Consider the following 27,520-nt stretch of genomic DNA (forward strand, 5'->3'; position numbering starts at 1 on the left):
CTGGGATCAGGACCTTCAATGCATGATCAATATTCGAGAAACTGGAGAGGAATGATAAATGAAAACAAGACCAACAATGATGTATATGGTTATTATTTATTACTTTTAAGGATACAAAAAAATAGCACGAGACAGAGACGTTTTAGGGAGGCACAAAGTCTAGTAGACTCAAAATGAAACAAATAAATGACAACTATCCACACAGAAAATAAAATAAGAAAGCATCAATAACGTTTTCATTACCGAGGATTTCTTTAAGGATTGTAAAAATAATAATAACAAATGCATAAACAAAAATTGAACATATTAAAAGTGAGACTTAAAAGTTTTAGGCAACGTGTGATAATTCAAAGTTTTACATTGCAGTAAAACAGATACAAGATATGATAAGTATAACATTGCGTATATTATAAACACATGTAAAAGATACTTGACAGACAACAAATTGTTTCCATTTTAGTCTACTCAAACTTTATCGTAGCACATGGACAATAACACTTTGTATCTAATATTTACAGAGAAGGGGAACATGATTTAATGTAGATTACATTCAAGAAATGTCAAATGCATTGGCTCAATCAGAAATATCAATATTAGCTCTGCTCATTTACAAAATCATTATTCCTATCACATAGGTCCATATCAAATATTAAAAAAAGATTTAAGATTCAGTCTTACATTTTAACTTCTATTATGTTTTTACCGCTTTACTTCACTTGCAACATTTTGTCCTCTTTACAATCATACAAATGGCACTTTTAATGTACTCCAATTCACTCAGTGAAATATTAAAAAATATATATATTGTTTTAATAACTACAGCTTTTTCTTCATCAAAGCAAACAGTTTTAGCACATATACACACTGTGTTTCCCTACTGTGCTTACAGTGTGTATACATTATAATGATAATTACAGGAAATAAAATGTATGCTCTTTACATCAGCAAGCATTAAGTGTCTGCATGGGCAGGCATCGAGCTCTGAAATTCAGCTATACACATCACTATACGCACAGTATAAGCGTTGGAATATTTGGTTTGAGACAAACAAACATTTGATTAAAAACAAAGAGCAAGAAAACCATTTTAAAAATTTGAGAGTATAAAATCTCTTACTTCAGCTTGCACGAGCCAGACTTAAGAAGACATTTTTAAATCCTTTTCAATGCAAGATTGAAAGAAGAAAAAGAAAAAAAAATCAACTTGGGCATAGAAAGCATTTAAAAACCATGAACCACAAAAAGCCATGCTGTGGCTGTAGCATGACAGGCCCCTGTGAAGCCACTTTGGCATTATAATAATCTTTTCTAAAAAATAAAATGGTACATTATTCACATGACTCAAATATTATATATATATATATATATATATATATATATATATATATATATATATATATATATATATATATATATATATATATATATATATATATATATATATATATATATAAGAAATAACATTGACCCCGTTATTGAAAACAGTGCATATTAGGAGGCGTCACAATAGTTCATTTGTGTATGGTTAAGGCAGTGTGCGCTTCACTTCCATTAGAAAACTGCACTTAAAATGAGATGATCAGCATGAAAGCTCAAAATGAAATCTTTTCATGTCAAACACATGAAGTTACACTACACACAGAGTGTAGTACACACTTTGTGCAAGAAGAATGAAACAAAAAGATGGCACGCTGTTGGCCACAAGACACATGTGATAGTATCGTAATTGGGCTGAATCTTTGGTAGGAAAATACAAGCTGTTGATCAAACACTTTACTTCAAAATGATGCTACATAACTGTCATTCACCGGTATGAGGCACACGTGGGAGGCAAACAGGTGTGGGCTTTATTGCCTGACTGACAGAATATGGCTAATGCTTTATTTTGTTTCATCTCTGTACTCCTTTGGAAAACAAACTGCATCCAAACAAATCTAAAAAATCTAAAACTTAAGGCACATTTACCCGTTGTTTCTCATTGGTTGGTTGGAGACCTGCTGCTGGGTGTTGGTGACAGACGTTATGGGTCAAATGAATTCTTGTGTTTGTCAAACGAGACAAGGTTTATTGCAGGAAAGCATCCAACGCAAACACAGCAGCCGGGAGTTGATATTTCTATTTCTGTGGCTAAAGAAAACGAAGGAAGAGAAGGTCTGATTTCTGGTGGATGTGCGTCACCAGTGGAAGGTTGAAGACTGTCTGTGTGTGTGTGTGTCTGTCTGTCTGTCTGTCTGTCTGTCTGTCTGTCGGGAGGGGGGTGACGTTGTCGTCATTTCCCATTCCGGTCTGTCCTCTATGTCTGCCCTCTGGCCTGAACGCCCGTCAGATCCTTTCTTATGATCTCATTCACTGAAAAACAAAGAAAGAGAGGGATGTCAGACGGAAACACAATCAATTGATAATAATAATAATAAGTGTTAAAACAGCAAACATTAAAACGTGAAATTGATTATATTCCTGAAATACTGTTGACATAGAGGGTCAGTATTTATTTATTTTTTTTACATCTGTGCGCAGGGCGTGGATGGAAGGCAGACGAAGGCTGCATCAATGTCGAGGAACCACTAGAGGCAGAGCAACGCAAGAGCTCGTCAGCGGTGACTGCCTGTTGCTCGGATGATTGAAAGTGTGTGTGTGTACACACATCAACAGAAGAGGATGGGGGTTGAAATGGAAACTGTCTGTGTCATTGTTTTAAAAATAGAACCACGATGTGCTGGGGCATGAAACCTGTGTAAAGCATTCAAAATAAAATTTGAATTAAATATTGAGATTCCTTACATTTTGCCAACATGTACTGTAAGTATTTCAAGCTTTGCTGTGTATGTGCTGATAAAAAAAAAACACTGACATCCAAGAGGTAACGTGAAGAGGAAGTGAAACTGCTCACCTTTGTTTAAACACAGACATAAAGTCAAATTTATAGTAATAGGTAGTGGTAAAAGAAGTATTCAGTTCCTTTATGTAAGTAAAAGTACTAATACCACACTGTAAACACACAGTTAAAAGTCCTGCATTCAAAATGTTACTTAAGTGAAAGTATGTAAGTATCATCAGGAAGGAATAAGGAGTCTGTGTGACTGACAGATATGCCACAGCGTCTGTGCGGAGCTCTGGTGTTTATCTGGGAGTCCAGGCCTGGAAGCCTGCTGCGCGGCTGGCTGGCTGGCTGGCTGGCTGGCTGGCTGGCTGGCTGGCTGGCTGGCTGGCTGTGTACACTGAGAGTAGGAGACATTATAGGCCAGTGCCACTACTTCCACTGTGCATCGGGGAACCCATTAGGGTCGATGAGTAATATAAGTAATTCACAGTGAGCCAAAAAAGCTTTTTGCCTGTAACCAAGCCACTACAGAGCATATCGTGTGTGTGATTTTGTAACCGTGGCAACGGGTAAAATCGGAATATCAGCATTGATGGTGCATTTAGCAGTTTGTAAAAAAGTTATTGGCATACACGTTTTTGCCATATTTCTTGCCGAGTTAGATTAGAAGCTGGATATCCACTATCTGTACACTAAATAGGAAGCTACAGCCAGCAGCAGATTAGCTTAGCTTAGCATCAAAGACTACAAACAGCAGCTAGCTTGGCTCACTTTTGAAAAGAAACAAAAAATAATGTGTTAATTAGTGAGCTTTAGAAGTGCCGGTAGCAGGTTTTTTTTTGGACGGAGTCAGGCTGGCTGTTTCCCCCTGTTTTCAGTCTTTAAAGCATTAGTGCATAACTTTTTGTATTTCTCAGCATGGCGATGTTCAGAAGATTGTGTCGTCCGGCGACTTTTGCGTGCAGAAACTCGAAATTACCTCTTCTGAAGAGTCCGTCATGTTTTTTTTTTAAGCCTCCGTGTCCTCCTCGGCTACTAGCAACTGTGTGGAGGAGGGGTGGGGGCTGTTTGCGATCACGGAAGGCTTGTATCATGTGGATGCGCCTTCAATTTTGTTGTCATTACTTAGAATTCCTCATGGGGACGACAGAAACTACACACTATAGCTTTAAACTAAGCTAAGCTAATTGGATGCTGGCTGTAGCCTCATAATCAACAAACTTCTCATTCTATTCTAACTCTTAGCAAGAAGGATAATATGTCAAACTATTCCTTTTACTCAACAGGATTAATGAAAGATGAAAAATGTTAAGATTAGAGAAATTAAGATGATTCACGACTGAAAGAACCACCAGCTGTTCAAAATACTAATGGTTGCTGCCTTGCACAGCCTTATTTTAGAGGTAGAGAAATTTTATTTAGTGGGCTTGTGTCAGCTCTATTTTAAGCCTCGCTTTACATAGTGGCAAAGGCAAAGGGGAAACAGAGAGAGGGGATTTCACACTAAGAAAACTAACTTTGGAAGATACCCACTTTTGATTAACCTAGATGAGCTGACAAATACATTTTACCCATTCTAGTGGCATAACTCCAGGGATGGCAATGTCTTGGTTGGTTGGTTGGTTGGTTGGTTGGTTGGTTGGTTGGTTGGTCAATTCACCACTTTGGACTAAAATGATCTCAACAATTACTTGATGGATTGCCATGAAATGTGTACAGACATTCATGGTGCCCAGAGGATAAATTAAAATAACTTTGGGGATCCTGTAACTTTTCCATTCCATTTGTTTTGAGGAAAATGTCTCGACAACTCTTTAATGGATTGTTATAATATTTGGTACACACATTGATGTTACCCTGACATAAATTGTGATAACAATGGTGATAACCTGACTTTTTAGCTAGAGAAACTTTATTTAGTGGGCTTGTGTCAGCTCTATTTTTAAGCCTCGCTTTACATAGTGGCAAAGGCAAAGGGTGCAACTTTTAAAACATGTAAAATGAAACCAGACACCATCTCACGCACAGCCCACACATCTAAGCAGATGAGGGATTGTGGAAGGGCAGAACAGATCCCCCCCCAAAACTAGCTCAAAACAGTTTCAAGATGATGGCAAATTCTTATTTAGGACTAGCAGTGAGGAGGTGTAAATAAAAACACAGGGATCAATGGATAGAAAATTATTATTTCTAATTGAAATGACAAAGTAGCACCAACAACTGCAGCGAAGTGCTATGAAATCTAATTAAGCAATGGGACAGACATCCTCTTCTATCCAACGAGCCGACCTTTGTCCGTCTCTGTTTTCTGATCTGATCACTTGCAGATGTGAGAGAGAAACTGCCCGTTACAGCAGCTCAACACTGAGCACATTTTATAGCCAGAGCGGCATCTGAGGGTTGCAAAAACTGCAGGAGCAGCCAAACCGGGTGCTCTGCTGTCGTCACAACATCGGCGTCCCTGTTTATTTTAGTCTGTAGTGGAATTCCCTCTGACACCTAATGCCTTAAAGAAACTTTCATCTCCCCCAACGGTGCCACAGGATTTTTTTCCTGAGCATAAAACAAGCTTAGAGAAGCAGCAGGAGCGCCGCAGTGGGGCAACATACAGTGGGGCTTTACTGAATCTAATGAAGGGTTGGCACGGACCAGCTGTTTGAGGCTGGCCTGGGGAACACTCGGGCTAGTCTGTTCAATAGGTGAGTGTCTGGCTCCTGAGTTCTGCACCAATGAGCTGCACTGTTTACCAAGCGACTGGGAGAGGAGAGAGAGAGAGAGAGAGAGAGAGAGAGAGAGAGAGAGAGAGAGAGAGAGAGAGAGAGACGCCCTGTACAGTAGCTAACTCAGTCGCTGCACACTGCCTGCTGCGACCTGGAATATGTGTGTGTGTGTGTTTGTGTCTGCAAGCATTTGCATGTTAATACAGTATACGTGTTTGTGTGCAGAAGGGTGTACAGTATGCTCATGGCAGACGAGGGATTGTAATGACAGCGTGAAGCTGAAAAGCAAAAAGCGGAAAAAAAAAGAGAAAGTAGAGAGAGTGGACTCACAGCTAACCACCAATCTCACCACAGATCTGGTGTGTCAGTGCTCCAGTGTTTGTCTTCAGATAATGCGCACATGCACAGTGAAAGAGTCGCTGGTCACGGTTATTGTTCCTTCTCTCTACACTGGCTGTGAAGAGATTCCTTTCTTATAGGATTCTAAAGGAAGATTCCTCTGTCACTCTGCAGGAATGTACTCCAAATTGCAAATTAAGGTACTGTGAGGAGTCAAAAGTTGAAACAAATGCTACTGTCTTTTTAGTACAACATTCCCTCTCACTTTGTTTTATTATCCCTCCAACACTGTTCAGCAACACTGTCTATGGAAACAGAGAGAGGGGATTTAGATACCCACTTCGTTTGATTAACCCAGATGAGCTTACAAATACATTTTACCCACTCTAGTGGCATAACTCCAGTGATGGCAATGTCTTGTTTGGTTGGTTGGTTGGTTGGTTGGTTGGTTGGTTGGTTGGTCAAATCACCACTTTGGACTAAAAATATCTCAACAATTACTTGGATTGCCATGAAATGTGTACAGACATTCATGGTGCCCAGAGGATAAATTCTAATAACTTTGGGGATCCTGTAACGTTTCCATTCCATTTATTGTTTGGAGGAAAATGTCTCGAGAACTCTTTAATGGATTGTTGTAATATTTGGTACACACATTGATGTTACCCTCAGGATAAATTGCAATAACAATGGTGATAACCTGACTTTTCAACTAGCGCCAACAGGTCAGGATTTCAATTTGTCCAATACTTTGGTCTAAGACCAAATACCTGCAAAGCTAATTACATTCCCGTCAGCTGTCCTTTCTGTTTGGAGCTTATTACCTAATGTTAGATGGTGAACATGGTATGGTGAACATTACACCAGCTTATTATCAGCATGTTAGCATTAGCTCAAAGCATCACTGCGGCTAAGTGCAGCCTCACAGTCTTGCTGTAAAGAAACTGTGGACTTTGGCCTCCCTGTCTTGCAGTGTAAATGCATTTGGAATAAAGTATGGACTGAGGGAACTACTACAGCAACTGATGCATCCTGAACCGTACATATGAGTTTTGCTTAATAGAATATCTTTAAGAGGCTGACAAAAACCAAAATCTACACCCACGAATAAACTAACTGTACACTGTAAATGTATCAATATACAGTAAGTGTCTAAAGCAGGATATCAAACAGAACCGGCCTGCCATAGGGTCCAAGTAGTCCCACTGGAGTGTGAAAATTGCAAAGAAGTAATCTCCAAATTGACCACTTTAATGCTAGAGAATATCCAAGTTTTTAGGAGGTTGGCAGATAGGGTATCTGATCTTGCTGAAGTGGTTTTACTGGTCCGGCCCACTTGAGATCAAATCGGGCTGTAAATTGCCCATGAACTAAAAAGAAATGACGCCCCTGGTCGAAAGCAGTTGTCACACGCTCCTCAATACGGGCCGTAGCCCCGTGTGGATACAGCTAGGTTGTGTATTTGATCAAGCCTTTCAAATGGGATGGAAGTGAGCTGAGACTAATGCGTGTCCACCGGGCTGTTGCTGTGTGCTTTATCTCTCCCGGCCCTGATCTCTACCTGCTGGAACAATTCCACCTGCTCCACTGCCTCTGGGCTTTATTCCACACCCACTAAATCTGTCACTCTCAGCATTCAGAGACTATGCCCGAGGCCCTTTTGCTATTTTCACAAACTCTGTGGTAGACATTCTGGACCTTTGTGGTCCAAAGGCAAGACAGGTAGGGCTTTGCAATTCATTGAATTCTAATTGCGATTTCGGCTTCTAACAATAATAAAATGTAATCGAGAAAATTGTTTTGCACATTACATTTTGAAAGCAAACTCTTATTATTTTGTGTCCTGAAGGGGAATTCAAACGGGGAAAGTATAAAGGGAAATTTCACAATTCGAGGTGTTTTCACTGTTGATTTATTTAATCTGTTTCACTGTTTGTTTTTTTAACTTCAATAAATGCAACATCTTTCCATAAGTCCATGAGTAATCGTGTTAAATAATCGTGATTTCAATATTGACCAAAAATAATAATCGAGCAGCCCTACCCACAGGTATCTTTTTTTCCAGTTGAACAGATTGATATTTATATTTATCAACAGACAGTGTCTTGTTTGAGCACCAAATGGAGGCATGGGAACTTGTGTGAGGGCTGCAGATAAAAGCCCTCTGCGTGGGAGATGATGAGCCACGTTTTGGCACAAAATGAAATACCTGACTTTCATTTAACACTCTTCACTAAAGTTGACACAGTTCAGGCATGTTTAGATGTGACAGTTATCGACCACAACACTGGGGCGATACCAGGATGTGGCATCACACTCTTTTCACAAATGACTACAGACTGAAACGCGCGTCTCGATGAGTAATGTTGACAATCTCACTTTGGTGAAAATGTGTTTTGATGGTCCCAACTTAAATGATTGTTTTGTGGTCCGGATCAACACCTTTGCAGTCAAACACAGAGGGGATTTTTGACTTCACATAACTTCTCAGCCTCTGTCTGAAAAAAATAAGTTTTCAATATCGGGAATTCCCCCCCTTTTTTGAAGTAGATCGTACAATGTGTGGGGGTGGATTATCACCTGGAGGAGGATAAGCAGGGGGGCAGACCATCCACCTGCAACTGGTAATGCATTACGCTTTTAACATTCAGGGATGTGGCATTATTATATTGTAGTTTTAAAATAATAAAATCACCTGCAGTTGGCAGCGTGGCATTGCTTAGAGCACCTTTAAAGTAGCTGCTAATTCTGCTTTTAGTTTTTTTTTTTTTAAGACTTCCAGAAAGAAGGTAAAGCGCTATTTAAAACAAAAACTGAAATTGAACAAGGATGCAGAGGCACTTTGGGACGCACCATCTGATGATGGGTAGGGCTTGGTTTAAATTATCTTTGTTTGAGTGTTTGTTTGTGAGTGATCTGATATCGATTCATAAAATCCAGAAATCCATGATGGATGTTTAAGTAAAAGGTACTTTATACAAACTTTTTGGGGGTCACTTCTTGGTCACCTGGTGCATTATAAAAACTATTTGAGAGTTGCTTCTTGCTTTGTACAATTTACAGCAAAGGTTCTCAGAGAACCTCTTTCTCATGCAAAACTGGCATTGTGGCTGAAATTCCCGTAACCTAATTGACACCGAATTGAAAATAACCTTATCGGGACCTTGTGAATTGGAATCTAATCGATTCGGGAAATCCTTGGCGATACCCATCCCTAATCATGGGAGGATCAAACAGGAGGCCCAGTTTGACTGTTCCTCTGACTCCATGTTAATTCACAACCCCACAGCCCTGTTGCTGTTTACTGTGGAGGGAAACCCTGCAAGTTCCATCCAAGAAACACAAATTCCATTGCTGGCCCTTTTTCTTTGTTTCATTTTTTCCATTAAACACACACGCACACACACACACGCACACCCTTCCCTTTTCCTTTCCCCCTACCCTCCACCCTCCCGCTATCTTACAGGGATCAGGCTGGATTTCTAGAGAAGAGCAGCTGCAAATAGGACTTTGTTGTGCCAGATTTGCAGAATCGTGCAGTCGAAAAAAAGAAAAAAATAATAATAATAATCCTCTGGTGGGTTCCCCCACAGAATCGAGGGGCGTAAGGCCAAGGAGAAGCCCCAGCCAACTATAACAAACAAAGAGGCTTTCCCCAGCTCTCCCAGGCAGCCCGTTCCACTGTTTGACAATGGTTGCCATGGAAGTTGTTTTTCACTTCATAACAGTGTCAACATGTCCAGGCGATCAGGAGAGTGACAATTTTTTTCTCACTCCCTCTCTGTCCTTAATGCGAAGGAGAGAGAAAAGCTGATTTCCTGATGAGTGGCGTGCCAGACGAACCCCTGCGACCAGCAGAATGAACATTGTTGAATGCGGCGACGCGCTGACAACCTCAAACTGCCTTTAAAGGCTCTGACACACCGACCCGACGGCCGACCGTCGGCAGAAAAAGGCAGTCGGACTGATCATTCGGCTCCCATCTCTCAAAAAAGTCACGCCGATCTTGAGCGTACGTTCTGAGGGTGACGTAATACATCTCTATAACAGCAGGCGGCGCTAATCTGTATTGTCTCCCAAAAAATGTTACCCGGAAAAGACGGAACATCTCTCTAGACCTAGTAAACAGAGCACACCGTCGTCAGTCATTGTTTTCATCAGAGAGTGTTGATAGTAGTCAACAAGGATCGCTGTTGTCATTACTCGCTGAACGGAAGAAAATACAATGGCGAGTAGTAAGATGACACTGGCGTTGTCAGCTCTCGGGCTTCTTCTTGTGGAAGAAGCACTGATTCGCCAGTCAAGGGCTGGCACTCCACCAATCAGATTGGTCACTGAGTCCAATTCAACAAGTCAAATCGGCCAAAATGGATGCCGACGGTGCAGAACACACCGGACAGACTCGAGTCACTGACCTCGCCAGACTGTCCGACGGCCGATAATCGGGTTGGGGTGCCAGCGCCTTGAAGCTCACCTTGCTGACACGGACTAAAGATTAGAAAAATACGGTACCACTTTCAGAGGCATTTTCTTGAAAAAACATAATCCAGTTTAGAGAACCTTTAACCAAAGTAAGGAAGAGGTTTAACCTCCCGCCTGCTGCTGGATGTGGCCTGACATTCATTCTGTCAGAGGGTAATGGGGTTGACAAGAGTAAGTACAAACACATGACTCATAATCCCTGTTATTTCCACCTTGAGTGGAACATAACTCCAGCTCCTGTCGAGGATTGTTTTAACAGTGTGAGCCTTTTCTGTTGGCTTTGTTCAGAGGGATACTACATCACGTAGATCATACTGTAAATATCCTTGAATTGTTCTTAGGAAAAGTCAAATCTCTGTCAGCGGGTCTTATCATCGATCTCTTTCATTAAAAAAGGGAATTGCACATATTCATCACTTGTCTGCCTGCTTATTTTTTAACCCCATTACACCGATAAGACACACACAATGTGAACACAAACATGTCATGTGATCCCACTCACGCAGAGTATAAAAGCATGAACTTACACTCACCATCATCTAGGTAGGCCTGGTCCAAGTTCTCCTCCTTGACAGTCACCCTCCTCTGTCCGTCTCCTGGATCCTCCATCTGCCCCGTGCCGGGCGGAGCCCGGCCTTTCTGCTGCGTCTTCTGCGCGTATGGCTGCTGCTGGATCACGGTGGGATAGTGCTGAGCAAGGTGGTTCACTGCCTGCGCCTGGGCCTGAGCCTGGGGGGGTGTGGGTGAGTGGGCGGCGGCTGCCTGTGGGGAGTAGCCATCGCAGTAGATGATCTGCTGGCTGTCAGGCTGCGGAGCAGAGAGAGGTTGAGGCTCTTCTCCCCGGAGCAGGTGGTGGTTTATGGGGGAGAACTGGATGATGGAAGGGTGCTGGCCTGCACCGATGGGACCTACAGACTGAGCCGGGGAGCCCGTGTGGACCAGCACCGACCGGTGGGGGTCAGGCATCATCCCTCCAGTCTGCTGATAAAGGCCAGGGCTGCCGCTCAGACTCTTGCCCCCGCGGGAGTAGACGATGGCTGGGCTCTGCTGCTGGAAACGGGCGTCTTGGCTGGGAAGGCTGGAGCTGAGACGCTGGCAGGCCATGCCGGAGACCAGGCCGTTGTCTGGGTGGAGGACGCTGCGCGGGTTATGGTAGTAGGAATGAGGGGATAAGCCCAAGATCTGAGGCATGGCAAAACCCATGTGGTCCGCTTCATACTCATCTAGGGGCTCTGTCTTGATGGATGGAGCTGAAAAAAAATCAAAGACATGAGTGTAAACATTGTATTTTTGTGATCAATTGTTATTGTTATTTACATAAAATGATATAAGGTGAGGTTACAACTTAATGGATCGCCAACTATATTCACAAATGTACATGCATTGATCAATATAAAACCAGAGATCAACTACATGAGAAAACAATAAAACAAAACAAATAAAAAATGGATAAATAATAATCATTTCTGCCTCACCCTTCCCCCATCCCTAAAACCCCTCCGTTTGGATTGGATTTGGATGTTTGCCTGGTTCTGTGGGTTCCATATTTGCTATGTGTATGAAGTCGAGAAGCCATCTTTGTATACTGACCGAATGTGGAGCCTTTAATCGTGTAGCAGCTATGATTGCAAACATTCTGAGAGGAAGTAGTGCGTACATTAAAAAGCATTACCTACTGAGATTTCCAGTGAACTCATGACAATAATAATCATTATTATCACTTTACATTCAAATCCCACACTGTGCTAAGCATAGCACAAAGAGGCTGAGCAGCATTCTTACATGCCAGCGGTGTGTAGGTGAAATGTTGAGGCTGGCTGCGCTTCCTCTTGCCATTAATGACGTAGAAGTTGACTTTGACAGAATGGCAGACAGACGAGTCTCGGTAGGACGGCACCTCCACAAACAGCATACTCTGCAAGACAATGCTCTATGTTCTGAAACAGACCTTGTGCTTTGAATTGTGAATCATGACAGCTGACCCGTTTGGTGTGTTTTACAGGTATCATACAAGTATTATACTGTAATACATACAGGCTGGCTCTTGTCTTTGTCCACTGTTGCTTCCATTTCCCAGATTTGCTGCCCATCTAGAAAAGAAGAAAACGAGAGAAAGTGAAAACCGAGTCTTAAACAATGTGGCAATTAACTCCGCAATAAAGTCAGTAAGGTTGATTGTTTCAAGATGTACTAGACGGTGGTATAACTCAGCAAGTCTTTAGCCTGTACTTTTGGAAATTGCTGAATTGCAAACAATCAAGAATCAGCTCATTCAGAGTTGTTTGTATTTTACAAATGTAGAATTAAAATACAGTTATATGTAGTACATTTGTAGCCATTATACATTATAACGTCTGTCTAGCAACATCTGATTTCACATCCATGAAAAGGCCTCTTGATGCATGTCACTTTTAAAACCACTTCCTCTTACACCACCAAGCACAGCTAAAGCTAAAAGGTGATCTGCAGGTTTACCCCGCACACGTAGCCATCCATTATTAATCGGAGAGACACCTGGCTGTGTGTGGCTCCTGTGTGCTCTCGAATGCAGCGCTGACAGAAACACCAACATTAGCAGGGAAGTAATGAGAACCTGCAGGCTTTGCTTCCCGCCTGTAACGATTCTGGTTTATGTAATGTTACATCACACTTCTTCAGATTACATGTAATCTGTCGCTTAGGCGAAAAAGTAGAAAACTAAAAAGGGTGCTGGTAAATGTAAACTCCACATGCCCTAACACACGATGGCAGGGAGTTCTGTTTGAATGCTGCTGTAGGTGGGAAAGCCTTTGTCAAATTAAAAACACATGGCTTAAATGAGTCAGCAGGAGAAAAAGGGATTCCACACATCTCGCCAACTTTTCTTCTTTCTTTTTTTCCAAAATGTATTTTTAATGATCAACTCTCTCCACATCTTACAAAACGATGGTGACTACTGCTTTCTTGGTGTTTGTGTTTGTTTGCAATTCTACTCTCAGGGATACCCCTCTGGGGGCAACTGTGTGTGGAGGTGGAAACGGGGAGCGAGAGAGCTGGAGAGAGAGCTGGAGAGAAAGCCCGAGCACGGGGCGCCCGGGTCGCTCACCTAGTAGAATGGCGGCCCCATGTACAGAGGCTCATTTCTCGCCGCAGCTGCTGCAGGTTCAATTCCGACCTGCGACCCTTTGCTGCAGGTCATTCCCCCTCTATGGGGCTGGGTTCCCGAATTCAATACTTTTTAGGCATCGAGAGAATTGCCTCTGAAGTACAGAGTATCGAAAAATGCCTCGTCATTCAATACCCAATTTCAACACCTTAGGAGTAAATCTCATCAGCGTCAGTGAGCCAATAAGCACGCAGCATGCTTCTACCAAGATCTAATAATGTTTGTGATTGGCTGTCTAAAGTTAACACGTCATAGAGACACGCAGGAAATACTCTACGTTAGGAGCTGAAAAATAAATAATGAGATTTGAGCGGTAATGGTGTAATTTCTTTTGGTTTTAGAAAATTGGTATGGATTAGGAAGTCACGGTATTGGTATCGGTATCGGTATTGAACATTTGTAAACGATCCCCCTTGGCCGGGGGGGGAAGCTTTCCCTCCCTCCTTACAGCCCTCCCTGTCCGAGCACAGGAGCCAGGGGAGCTCCAGCCAGAGGCAGCTGTCTCTCACTGGTCCAGAACTTTGTGTCATACAGAAACTCTCCAAAACAATGGCAATCCCTCCTCGTCGGATTTCTTTTTTCCGACTCCGTCTTACTATCCATTACGGTTTTGTGTGTCGTAACACAGCGGCAGGGAACCCCGGAGAAAAAGAGAGAGAGAGAGAAAAATGAAAGTTTGAGTGCCTTCGTTTTAAAAAGCCAAGCTGACAGCAGTGGAATCAGTGAGTCACAATATCAGAGAGCATTTTAACATAACTGTCTCGTCGATCTTCGACAGAACCTAATATTACATAACAAAAGGAAAAAAGGCTGCATTTCTCTTCCACAAACAAACATAAAAATCTATTCTTTCCTTACATCGATAGGCGTCAACCAGAGGTGTCAACAACGATGTGTCACGCCACGTGACACACAGAACTAATAATCACACAACAGGCCCATCTGAGTAGCGATAAGACATCATGGAAGTCAGTGAGGAAAGGGCAAAAGGAAGTGAGGCTGCAGCGTTATCATTTGGATCATGCAAATAGCTCACGTGGCTCCATCTATACAATGATGGGGGGGGGGTATATGAACGTGTTACACAGACACAGGTGCTTACGAGTCATTGTTATCACTGGTGTTGTGGTGTTACTGTGACACTGTGTAATAGCAGAACTAACAGATGCACAGACCATAAAGGTTTCATAGCTTTAGTCATAGGTTAGGTTCCCAGGAAACGCATGTTTTTAACGTTACCAACAACCTATAGTTGAGTTTTTAGTTTAGCTTCATTTAATTTAATAAAAAATAAACTTTGTGTCATGGCAAATATTCGGCTAGATATTGTCTTAGATTTTTGATACTGTGATATGTGTTGTCTTTTTCTGGTTTTAAAGGCTACATTACGGTAAAGTGACGTAATGTTCTGAACTGACTGTTCTAGTTTTATTATTTGCCTTTACCCACTTAGTCATTATATCCACATTATTGGTGAAAAACAAAACTCTCATTATGTAAATATTTTGTGAAAGCACCAATAGTCAACCCTACAATATCGCCGCAACATCGACATCAATGCATTTCGTCAGAAATATCGTGATGTTCCATTTTCTCCATATCGCCCAGCTCTAATGAGCTGGCGATGCCACCTACCCTGGGTTTTCTCCAGAAAAATGACTTTGGAATCGGAGCTGAAGTTCTGCCCAGTCAGGATCATCTGCTGGCCTCCCAGAACAGAGCAGCTGTCCATGTCCTGCTTCTCCACCATGGGAAGCTCGTGGGCTGAACGCTGGGCTGCCGGGACACACAGAGGGGTGCTGTGTTACATTTACTGTCTATCTGCTGCCACACACGCTCACATAAGGGGAACATTTAGCACATAAACCAGCATTTCACTTCACTTTAAAATGACATGGCAACTATTTTGATAATCAGCTCGGTCATTTTTCAAGCAAACTTAGTGAAAAAGTCCTTACTTTCTCCAATATGACGATTTACAACTTTTTCTCTATTTTATATCTTTGTAAACTGAATATTGTTGGGCTTTAAAGTGTTGGTCAGACAAAACAAGACATTTGAAGACGTCACCTGCATGCAGCTGTGAATGTTTTAGTTTTTTAAAACTTTTCGTAGATTCATCGATTAATCAAAAAAGTAATCAGCACTTAATCAGTCAATAATTAAAATATTGGCTAGTTGCAGCCCTAAACTGCAGGGACAACACATGTAACACTTGATTTGAAAGCTCTGTATTGATTTCTTACAAGAGCACAAACAATGCGTAACCCAGAAGTGACTGTGCTTAACAAAGAAGAGGTGACGCTGATGTCATTCCACAATCACAACCCACAATTGAGGAGAGGTAATATTGGAGGTTGCCTTGGTCTACATACAGTAAAGTGCTGTACAGGAAGAGTAAGAGGAACAACTAACTAAAGTCTGATGCAATCTGATACCACAGCCCTGCAATATCTACTGCATGTGACGCTCAAAATGTTGAATCTTTGTTAAATGAATTCAGTCATTACAAACTCGTGCTGTGCATTGAAACATTGTACAATCTCACAGGACTTTATTTCAAACTCTAGTGGAGATCTCAAAGTGTCCAAAGATGCCAAACATGTCAGGCAGAATATTTGTGAAGTGTGCATAAAATGAAGGCATTACAAGAAATATGTCCACTTGATGGGATAGGAGTATAGAGCTCAACAGTGTGGTTTGGGAAATAAAAATCCCATTGATTTTCTCCATAAGGATTTTGTTTATCAGCCATAATGTCTAAACCATCTAAGATGGACTGACCACGAGCTACGAGGTTGTAAACAGAAGGTTTCTGGTCTTGTGGAAGCTAGAAGTCTGCATGAAATCAGCCTTGTTTTAAGAAAAACATGTTTTATTCACAGAGTAAAACTACACTCCCTACCAGCGACGTCTGATTGGTGGAACTAGCTGTTACCATGGAAAAGTTTACCGCACCCGATTCTGTACACACTTTGCCAAATTTGCCATTTTAAAAATGTTATTTTGCGTAGTTTCATGGTCACGATTCATCTCGTAGCTGGCTGGCTTGGGTCCAGGCTTAAACGTCATTATCCATCCATCCATCTTCGTCCGCTTATCCGGTGTCGGGTCGCGGGGGGAGAAGCTCCAGCAGGGGACCCCAAACTTCCCTTTCCCGAGCCACATTAACCAGCTCCGACTGTGGGATCCCGAGGCGTTCCCAGGCCAGGTTGGAGATATAATCCCTCCACCTAGTCCTGGGTCTTCCCCGAGGCCTCCTCCCAGCTGGACGTGCCTGGAACACCTCCCTAGGGAGGCGCCCAGGGGGCATCCTTACCAGATGCCCGAACCACCTCAACTGGCTCCTTTCGACGCAAAGGAGCAGCGGCTCTACTCCGAGCTCCTCACGGATGACTGAGCTTCTCACCCTATCTCTAAGGGAGACGCCAGCCCCCCTCCTGAGGAAACCCATTTCGGCCGCTTGTACCCTGGATCTCGTTCTTTTGGTCATGACCCAGCCTTCATGACCATAGGTGAGGGTAGGAACGAAAACTGACCGGTAGATCAAGAGCTTTGCCTTCTGGCTCAGCTCTCTTTTCGTCACAATGGTGCGATAAATTGAATGTAATACCGCACCCGCTGCGCCGATTCTCCGACCAATCTCCCGCTCCATTGTCCCCTCACTCGCGAACAAAACCCCAAGGTACTTGAACTCCTTCACTTGGGGTAAGGACTCATTCCCTACCTGGAGTAGGCACTCCATCGGTTTCCTGCTGAGAACCATGGCCTCAGATCTAGAGGTGCTGATCCTCATCTTCACACTCGGCTGCGAACCGATCCAGTGAGTGCTTAAACGTCATTATATAGGCATTTAATGAAACGTCAATGGAGATACTGAACGGGGCAAAAAAAATTCCGCAAACTGAGACGTTAAAAAAGTCGGCGATCACTGTTGAGCTCTATCAGGGTTTGAATATAGGGGTATAGGGTATGTTGAGGAGTTAATGTCAGTGTGGCTTTCTCATGTTGTACCCTATGATCACCCATTATTTCAGCTGAAACTCCACACTCACTGAGCCGAGCTGAACCTTTGAACAGGTTTGTCCGCCCTACTGCACCACGAGTGGATAAAGCAAAAAGGAGGTTGACACCAGCAGGGGCCCTGCCTGCTCAAACACACCATCAGTGACACAGTGGCCTTATCACCGGGCCTGACAGATGTGTCACAGGTGGCATTGTAAGCAACTTTACGCTTGATTGGTTTTCACTGACGCCAATTGTTCTGAAGTTTGTCTTGTGACAGACAGGTTAATAACTGTTGTTCTGCCCGCTCTGTGATCGGGAAACAGACGGGAAACGACGATTATAAATTATATCGTATTCGCCGTGATGATTCTTTTTTACAATGACAGGAGCATATTGCATGCAGCCCGTGTCACTGATATGCTGAATGCTATGTCTTAACCAGGGTGTTAATCTAAGCCAGATAAAGGGCCTTCTTGTTTGGGTTTTGATAACACCAGGTGCTTTAATAACACTGTGTACACATGCACTGATGTACCCAAACACAGGCTTTACTACTGCGCACATATACAAACAGATACACAGGCACGGACACATGCGGCGCCCACCTACTGGATGGAAGCCCTGGTTGCATAAAGACATCTTTGTGCACAGGACTCTGGACTATCAGCCCAGCTCCAAACTGAATGTGGGTTCCTTTTTTTGTTTATTTAGTATGAAAGCATAATGCATTCACTTGAAAAAAAAAGCCCTGTTTTTCCCGAGTTTACTATCTTGTTTCTGAATTAACAAGATGGTTATCTTGTAAAAAAAACAAAAACAAACAGGGCTTTTTTTTTTGTTCTTCAAGTGAATCATTACGCTTTTGTAATTTATTGTAAAGTTTTGTTTACTTATGAAAACATTAGCATTTTGACTGCAACAGGAAGCACGCGGGGATTTCGTAACCCGATTTCAAAGATGAGGTAAAAAATAGCACAAAGGTATATCGTAAAAGTGTTTAAGGTGTACAGCTTACAGCACTCGATAGGATGGGAGGCCACTTGGAGAGAGACGTGTTGTCCTCCAGGCTGAGGTATGTGCACACGGAACACGAGACGAACGCGCGTGTTTTTCCGCCCGACGTCGGTCTCGCCCTTCCTCAGCTCGATGTCGGCGTTCCTGAGCTTCAGGATCCCAGCACAGTCGATTCTGTCACAAGGGATAAATATGTAAGCAAAACTGACAATGGGAATGTATATTGAAAAAAAAAAAAGGCCACGTTTGAGTGGGAAGATGTTCAATGATTCAGAAATGCACAATTCTTAAATGCTCACATTGCTTTCATGTTGTTCTTTGGCTCCAGGGGGATCTCCAGGACTTTGGTGCCGTGGATGACCTTCTCATAGCTGGTGGTCGTAACGGTCTTACCAGTGATGCGGTGGACTTGGTAAAAGGCGTGGGGCTTGAGGATGCGCTCATCTGCTGTACCAATGAAGATCTGCAGACCAAGTGGCTCCTTGCCTCTGTAGCCGTGTAACTGCAGACAATAAAGAAAGTCAGAATCACTTAAAAGCGTCTGCTGAACACAGTGCACTATGGAGGAAATGTTTAAGTCACTTTAAACTGGTTGTTTCTCCATAGCTGCATGTTCTAACTCTGCATTTCCACATGTTGCTTCCCCCCAGAGGTAGCTAATCAGTGTGATTAGCTACCTCAGGAACCAGATGAAGGAATTTAGCAGCGGTCCTGACTGAAACGGTCATGAACATCCAGCCTGACTAACACATTTGGCATACAAGTAATCAGATAGGTATCAGATAGGTGAAGCTGTGAACTGGAGATAGCTATATAGAGAGAGAGAGAGAGAGACAGAGAGAGAGAGAGAGAGAGATGTTACTTTTAACCTGAGAGTGCCTCCTGAGGAAACCTGCAAAAACCACAAAGCATCAACATGCATATAAATGCTGTTTTTGTGTGTACAATGTCGTGCATAACCTTTGTCATAGAAAATAAGTGGGTGCAGAGGGGGGTGCCACAAACGGCACAAACTTTTTTTTAAAGGCTTTCTACGGAAAATGTCACTGTAGTAAGTCCTATTGCCTTTCCACAGCAATTCTAACTAACGCTGATAGAGCTGGAGAAGGTATTTTTTTCATATTAAGACCATTTGTTTTAAGATTGGTCGAGAAAAACTACATAATGCATCAATCACATTTTAGAAATGATCATCTGAGTGAATGCAAGTGACAGACTTCCAGGCAGCCGGCCGCCGAGTGTGAGCAGAAACTATGGCAACGTGAGCGAGCGTGCTGGCTCCACATCCAGGTAGCTGACACACGGAGGGAAACAGAGGAAGCTGACTGCAAACACTCAACAGGCCATGTGAGCAGTCAGCCCGTTGTCATGGTAGTGGCTGGAGCAGTGAGTCATGACAGAAAGCAGTGTAGGAAAAGTAAAGTGGAGGGTACGAGGCTCCAGAGAGAGAGAGAGAGAGAGAGAGAGAGAGAGCGGGAAGGAGGAAGGGAGGAAGAGGGAAAAACAGGGCGCGAAGGAGGAGAAGAGGAAGGGAAAGACGGGATGAAGGAGTGCAGCTGTGGCAAGCCAAGCCTGACCATCTGATTGGCCTGGCAAACCAGGCAGAACTGACCTCAGGGTGAGGCCTTCGGGGATGGGCAGAAAATGGAAAAGAAGCGAGGGAAGCTTTATTTCCAACAAGTCCCTACTATCAGCAACCCAAACAGCTTTGAAATGTTGCCCCGGTAACCCAAAGAAAGGGAAGTTGAACCTTTTCTTGGACGATACAGCGAGCCAAAACTGTGTCTCACAGCACAATTTCGAAATTCAACAGTCTATTTAGCTCAGGGTTTCCTCCAGAAAGGTTGTTTAGCCAGGTGGCTAGTGTCTCCCCCCGACGAGAGCCCAGCTGGGGCCAGTCACAGCCCGATGGCAGCATTAATGTAGAGCCCAATAGTTTCTGACAGAATCATGGAATGCATGAAATTGAGAATTTCAAAAAACTATAAGACAGATTCCATATGGGCTCTACATGAAGTCAATGCTAAAGGCTAACTGGAGATTTGAAAACATGAATACATCTAATTTTCTAACCGAGCCGTCCCGCTGTTACTGTAGCTTTTAAAAACGTCTTAAAATACATACAAAAATTATTCCCAGTGTCTTAGGCCTGGTGGGGGTCAACTTAGGCCCAGTGGGCCACCAGGCTTGCAAAAAACTGGGGGAAACCCTGTAACTATGGGCCTTTTTCACAGCAGACATTTTGACTTGTCATAGTAGGAAAAGCACAGCTGAAATTGATAACCTTAAAGCGCAATTCTTGCCAAAATGCAACCTAGGATCTTTTTGTGAATGTACCCGAGTCAAACTTGCGTTCAAAATGCATATTTAGGACGGAATCACCACTTTTAAGATTTACTGTTTTTTCGTTTTTCGGTCAAATGGTCTTTTGAATGGGAGTGCTAGGGGCACTTTTATGCTAGCCTCAAAATCGCTATTTTTAAAACCCTTAGAAGGCTCGACACAACATGAAACTTTGCTCCAAGTATCACCAGGGGCTCTACACCTAAACGAAAGCGTTGACAACATTGTTTGTGTACCCAGAGTTTACTAAAAAGAACAACTCACCGTAGCTCTTGTTGTTTCCGGCTGCTACCACCTCGGCAGTAAAAAAGTGTCGGAGTGCGAATGAACGGACTCCATAGGAGGAAATGTCATTCTTATATGAGGCTCCTTTTTCAACTACAAGGTCAATATTGCTTTTCACCTACGACAAAACAACGAATTATCCGTGCATTTATATGGAACTAAGCTTTAGGAGCTTTCCGTCTTTACTCTCCTCCCTGTTACGTTGCATTCGGAAATCGACTGTTTTTGACTGATAAAATGGCTGCGGCCGGAAACAACAAGAGCTATGGTGAGTTATTCAAAACCCTTCTTTTTAGTAAACTCTGGGTACACAAACAATGTTGTCAACGCTTTCGTTAAGGTGTAGAGCCCCTGGTGATACTTTGAGCAAAGTTTCATGTTGTGTCGAGCCTTCTTAGTGTTTTACAATAGCTATTTTGAAGCTAGCATAAAAGTGCCCCTAGCACTCCCATTCAAAAGGCCATTTGACCAAAAAATGAAAATAGGTAAATCTTAAAAGTGGCAGTTCCGTTCTAAATATGCTTTTAAACGTAAGTTTGACTCGGGTACATTCACAAAAAGACCCTAGGTTGCATTTTGGCGAGAGTTACGCTTTAACAATGGCTCAATTCCATCAAGTGTCCCAGTAAGCTAGTTCAGTGAGTCAGCATGCACAATACCAGGACCTCTCCTAAGTGGAATGCAGCCATCATTATTGGTTTGGAATACACCTGTGCTTTTCCTACTATGACATGTCAACATGTCTGCCATGAAAAAGGTAATTTATTCTTTTTAGTTATACTAATTTATTGTTTGTTTATCTCTAGTCTTTTATACTTTTTTTTCCTCTCTCCCCTGCTGCAACAATGTAAATGTACCCATTGTGGGATTAATAAAGGATTTAGAATTTTGAATCTGTGTTTGAATTCCATGTTGTGACTGACCCAGATTCACAATTTTCTTCAACAATCATTGACCACATCCACTATTCATTTCATTTACACACATCTAGAGAGTGTTACAACACATTATGTTAGCTTCCTAATACGTGACCCACGCAGTCAACAAACCAGTGTGTAAGAGGAAGTCAGGGACGACATGAACACAGGCCTGTTTGTGTGGGTTTTTAACCACAACATGGGGGCGAGGGCACACAACAGCAAACTACTTTAAGCTGGAAGGCAGGAAAAAAACAGAAAATCAGAGAGCTTGTGTTGCTCACTGACCTGAGTTCCGTTCTGAAGGTTTTCATAAGGCTATGGGGTGGTTACAGTGTGCCATACTGTATGTCTGGGGTTAGGGCATTTGTGAGAGTGAAAAACAGCAAATGTGCTATGAGAGTATCCAGAGTAACTCACATGAAGTCATTTTCATACAGCTGGCCCTGGGCAATAACACCATCGCCACTGAGTGCATAATGAGTAGGAAATACCATTACACGCAAGCCCTCCTATCAGGGCCGCCCCAAGCTCCCAGTTGGAAGGCTACCGTAATTTAATGGACAAACCTGACAACGTGCCTTCATATGGCCGTTAAATGCAGTGTTAAATTCACAATTTGGTACAAGTCTTAATGGCATCAAGGACTTTGTTTATTTAATCCTCTTTTGGCCGTACCTGCACAACAGGATGTCCTCCTGTGGGGGCTTTGACTGCACCCCTGCTTCCCTCTGTCTCATAGTGAGCTCTGTGGTGTGGCTTGGGCTGCACGTCAATGTGGAGCTCATACTGGTCTGTGCGTCTGGGGATCGGCCATTCCAGCGGGGGAAGAGAAGCCACAGGGATGCTACAGAACAGGAAGGATACAGAAAAGGATGGAAATCATGGAAATGATTAAAGTCATGTTGCTTAGAAGATGGAAATGTATCGTTTGTGATAGGTGTGTTAGCCATAAGCAATAGGTCCCGGCCTTTCTGCTGATTTACCTGCAGATGCTGGAAACCAGCGGCTTGGACCAGATTGGGGGGATAACGAAGAAAGGCTCTGCCGCAGGTTTGGCTTTTATGTCCTGGTCACAGGACACCAAGTAGTTCCCTTCTGCGTGGTTCTCTGGGTACAGAGTGTAAACCTGGTTGGATGTCTTGACTATTTTAGTGGGCACCAGGCCTGGCTGACCATTGCCGAAGCCATTCATGGCGTCGGCAAGGCTGGTGGGTGTATAGTTGGCGCCTATGTTGTGATCTTCATGGGCGCTGAGGGGGGAGGGACTGCGGGAGCGGTGCCCAAGCACTAAGCCTGGATTTCTGTACATGTCGTAGGTGCGTTTGCACTGTGGGGAGGTGGAGCGGGAGCCAGGTCTGGAAGAGGGCGAGCGGGGTCCCAGGCAGCCGTCCTCAGCTAGGCTGGTGCGAGGAGAGGTGCCCGGAGAGGTGCGCGGGGAGCCAGTGTGGATGTTCTGTAATCTAGGGCACAGGTCTCCAGGGTTCTGGCCGTTGCTAGGGGAAACACAAGGAGACGCCCAGGGGGAATAGCTCTCCGAGTGCCAGCTGGTGGAGGAGTTGCTGCTGGCGGGACTCAGGCACTGAGGCTCACGGTAGGCAAGGTTTTCATGGCCAGGCACAGTGAGGGTGGGTCTGGGGCTAATGTTCAGGTGGTGGTTCTGCAGGGAGTCCCGGCCATGGTTGTAGTGCTCACGGGAGGGGGTGATTTCGATCCGCGGGCTCAGGGCCAGGCCCGCAGGCCGGGTATTGTCCAGGTAGTGTCGGGCCTCCTGGTTCTCATACCCAGAGAGAACCTCGGTGCTGTAGGAGGGACTGCAGGACTTGATGCCGTACGGGGAGGCCTCCTCCAGGGGGAATCCCTGCTCAGACTCAGGGCTGAGGACTTTGTGAGGTGCAAGGTTGGGGTCATCTGCACGGGAGGAAAGATGAAAAATCATCACAAAACAGACATTTGTAAAAAATATTATGCGTTGGAATTGGAGACATTTCCCATCATTCCAATAACAAAGCGCACCTCTAAAGGCCACAAGTAACTCCACCTGTGGACATAGATCTTGTTGTGTTAAGTCAAATTGTTAAAAATAAACAGCTTTGTGCTAAAAACTGGCCTCTTCATGTTGACATTTTCTCTCACGTGGCTACATGTCAGAACCCTCATCAAGAAGCCTGTCACATTTCACTCCTGCTTTTCTTGTTTTCATTCACACGAATAAGCCTCACAGGCCCAGACAAGTGCTTTTTAAATCTCAGTCCCAAATAGCCCAAGAGAGGGAGAGGAGTCAACTCGGGGTTTCCCAAAGAGACAGACCTTGATCTCCCGCAGCGAAGTCGCAGCAAGGTGGTTCATATTCAAACAAGTACTCGAACTCCAAATCCTCATCAGGGCAGTTGACTCGGCTGAGCTCTTCCTCCAGTTCTTTCTCGTTGTAAAAAGAGGTCATCTGTCTCAATTTGTTTCCCTATCACGACTCCCTCCGAGTTCAGGCTGAGAGCGACAGAGACAGAGACGCGGCTGAGCTGGATATGGGGAACCTGCGCAAGTGCCAAATGATGCATCAGCGAGCCCTGCAAAGAGGTGAAGCCGCGCACAAGTTTCCTGTTTCAGCCCGCCGCAGTTATTTTCAGATGAAGGCGGGTCTATTTCTTTTTTTTTTTTACACTGAATGCAAACAGAGTTTCGAGTTCATCTCTGTGTGTGATCACGCCTCCCCTCCTCTTTGATGCGTCAAAGAAAGAAAGAAGAAAAGGAAAAAAGCAGAGATGTGCAGCTTGGAAGTGATGCCCCATTCAGACAGATTAGCGTGTTTTGACAGACTGTGTGTGTGTGTGTGTGTGTGTGTGTGTGTGTGTGTGTGTGTGTGTGTGTGTGTGTGTGTGTGTGTGTGTGTGTGTGTGTGTGTGTCTGTGCGCAGGCTGCTGCTGCCCCCGGTGTCTGACACGGGACAGTGACACAGCAGCAGCAGGGTGCTGACTGCACTATCCGGTAAAACAGGGCCGGGACGCATTATTCCAGGTCTGTGTGTGTGTGTCTGTGTGTGTGTGTGTGTGTGTGTGTGTGTGTGTGTGTGTGTGTGTGTGTGTGTGTGTGTGTGTGTGTGTGTGTGTGTGTGTGTGTGTGTGTGTGTGTGTGTGTGTGTGTGTGTGTGTGTCCTCTACATATAGGAGGTAGACGGATGGATGAATTCATCTGGTTCCCTCGGTTGGATCGGATCATATGAAATCAATGAGCCAAAGACGACGCGTAGATCTCTTTTGCAGCTCATAAAAACGCTCTCCTGAGGGAATCCCCAGATTGACGCACGGTGCGACGCAGCGCAGCCTGTATGCTCAGTCAGCAAAACAAACGTAAACTACCCATACATGGCAAACTTTACATTTCCTGATCTTCGATTAAAATATCCCAACTTTGACTATAATGTTGATTATGGGTTCATTTGGGCGTGCAATCCACATGAACCACAACCAGTGGCAAAGCAAAAGTAGGCTACCATATCAGTCAGGATATTAGAAAGTAGCCTATTCGGGCAATTAAATCTAAATATATTAATTCTAGCCACACCCAATGTCAGTTGAGTAGTCAGGCAGGCTCGAAAAATGTAAAATGTGCACTTTTTGTTCTCATAACACACACTGCTGTCATCTAATGTTTGATAGCATGTCATATAACTCATATTAACTTTCTTTTTCATTAACATCCAAAGTGTACCCTGCTATGTTGCGCCGATAAAGTGAAGTTGTAACATGACATGACAATGATATGCTGCGTTTCTCCCCCAATATGTTGGCGTTTCCCCGGCGATGCCAAGGCACGCGCTGCTGTGCGCGGATCACCTTAAAAAAAAAGCCGCAGCAGCGTGTCCCCATCCCAAACATCAACATCCGATCTATCTCTGGAACTGTTTAGACAGACAGACAGACAACTGACACATGACATCACAGCCCACATCGTCACAGAGTTAATAAAAACCCTCCGAGGGGGGGGGTCACACTACTCTATCAATTAAAAATCAAATGGTTTGATTACCAGATAATCACAACACTTCAGCAGTACCTTGATCCATCGACCTCATGGTGTGGTACTGCGCCAGCATCCAAGTCTCTCTAAACATCTGGAGAGAAAAGAAAAAAAAAAAACAGAAAAAAAAGAAATAAAAAGAAAAATTACTTTCCGCTAATAACCATAACAGAAGCTCTCTTCGGTTAAAAAATGTCGAAAGGAGACAAAACTTCAAGCTGCGACACAGCAGCTGTGCGCGCAAACTCCCGTTCTTTTCTAAAAAAGCATGCAGCCGCAGCAGCTCCAGCAATGGATCTGGTATGAAGTCCCCCTTCCTCGAGCTCTATAAGGATTACTTGTGTATCAAGAGCGGCTTCCTTCCCCGCTCTGGGTGTTTATAATGCTCCCATGCTGTAAAATAACGGGATTCCCTCAGTGTTTCCTCCTGTTTGTGCGCCTTTGCCATGGAAACCTGGAGCCGGTCCATGTCGGAGACTCAGGGCTTTCCTGCAAAGCCCCACACTCAGGAATCCATGACGTCTCCGGATCCTGCGCCAAGGCATTTCTGCGGCTTCTCTCAGACAGTAGCACACAAGAACTTCATTGTAGGGATGAAGAAATGACTGTAGGACACTGTAGGGGCTAGAGGGAGAGGGAGAGGGGGAGGGAGAGAGAGAGAGAGAGGGAGAGGGAGAGAGAGAGAGAGAGAGAGAGAGAGAGGGAGAAAAATAGCTAGGAAGTTTCATTATAGGTTACATGAAATGTACTTAACACAGTGTACTAGACTTTCCTGTCTAGCAGTTCACTCTATCTTCAGATTTGTGAACGATTTGTGTAGACCCAGACAGCTTTAAAATGTTTCTGTGGTCATGGTTAAGTTGACGTTTTGAACATGGAACATAGAGAATTCCATTGTTCCCCCTTTTCCATTTTCTCATGGAAATCTGCAGCATCTTCTGATGCTTGACTGAAAAAAGAAAAAGAAAAAAAAAAAGGCTGAATGAACAAGACCACTACATAGACTGACCCCAGTAGTCATGAGGACACATTGCATTCCATTGCAATAAAAGTTACATAAGGTAGCATCCTACAGATTCACTTTTTCATTTCCACGCGGAACTTCATTAGTTACTTGTGTTGTGGGGGATGTCAACACACACACACACACATAAGCACCTCAGGTCACTGAATACTGAAACATGGAACCATAAAGTCGCATCACTGGAACTCTTAATCGTTGAATAAATCACATGTGTATAACCAACAATAACAGTGCTGGTGACAGGTCTTGCAGTTGCAGTTCTACAGCATTTCACCTTCAACTGTCCACGTCATGCTACTTTAAATACCACAGTGACCTTACTGTAGCGTTGGCAAACAATCCGTGAGTAAATCTAATATACATGTCTGAGTCATGTGTGCTGTCAAGTGTATTAATAGTTGTGTCA

The 27,520-nt window shown here is 43.7% G+C and overlaps 1 protein-coding gene across 3 annotated transcripts; it reads right to left on the reverse strand.

The window, feature by feature from the left end:
- Positions 1-1,453: 1,453 nt before the first annotated feature.
- On the reverse strand, positions 1,454-26,666 carry nfatc2a (nuclear factor of activated T cells 2a). Of its 3 annotated transcripts, none has more exons than XM_039800986.1 (10): positions 26,127-26,666; positions 23,060-23,984; positions 22,752-22,920; positions 18,828-19,030; positions 18,530-18,702; positions 15,142-15,282; positions 12,396-12,451; positions 12,144-12,276; positions 10,889-11,611; positions 1,454-2,348 (listed from the first exon to the last, which is right to left on the reverse strand). In XM_039800986.1, exons 1-10 carry the CDS (start codon positions 26,182-26,184, stop codon positions 2,293-2,295), a joined length of 2,637 nt encoding a protein of 878 aa, XP_039656920.1. In that variant the 5' UTR covers positions 26,185-26,666; the 3' UTR covers positions 1,454-2,292. The 3 variants fall into 3 exon arrangements, with proteins under 3 accessions (XP_039656920.1, XP_039656918.1, XP_039656919.1); XM_039800984.1 differs by lacking the exon at positions 26,127-26,666 and adding an exon at positions 24,384-24,672; XM_039800985.1 differs by lacking the exon at positions 26,127-26,666 and adding an exon at positions 24,384-24,671 and having other exon boundaries at positions 10,895-11,611.
- Between the last annotated feature and the right edge of the window lie 854 nt (positions 26,667-27,520).

The sequence above is a fragment of the Perca fluviatilis genome, chromosome 5, assembly GCF_010015445.1.
Source record: "Perca fluviatilis chromosome 5, GENO_Pfluv_1.0, whole genome shotgun sequence".
In the NCBI taxonomy this organism is placed as follows: domain Eukaryota; kingdom Metazoa; phylum Chordata; class Actinopteri; order Perciformes; family Percidae; genus Perca; species Perca fluviatilis.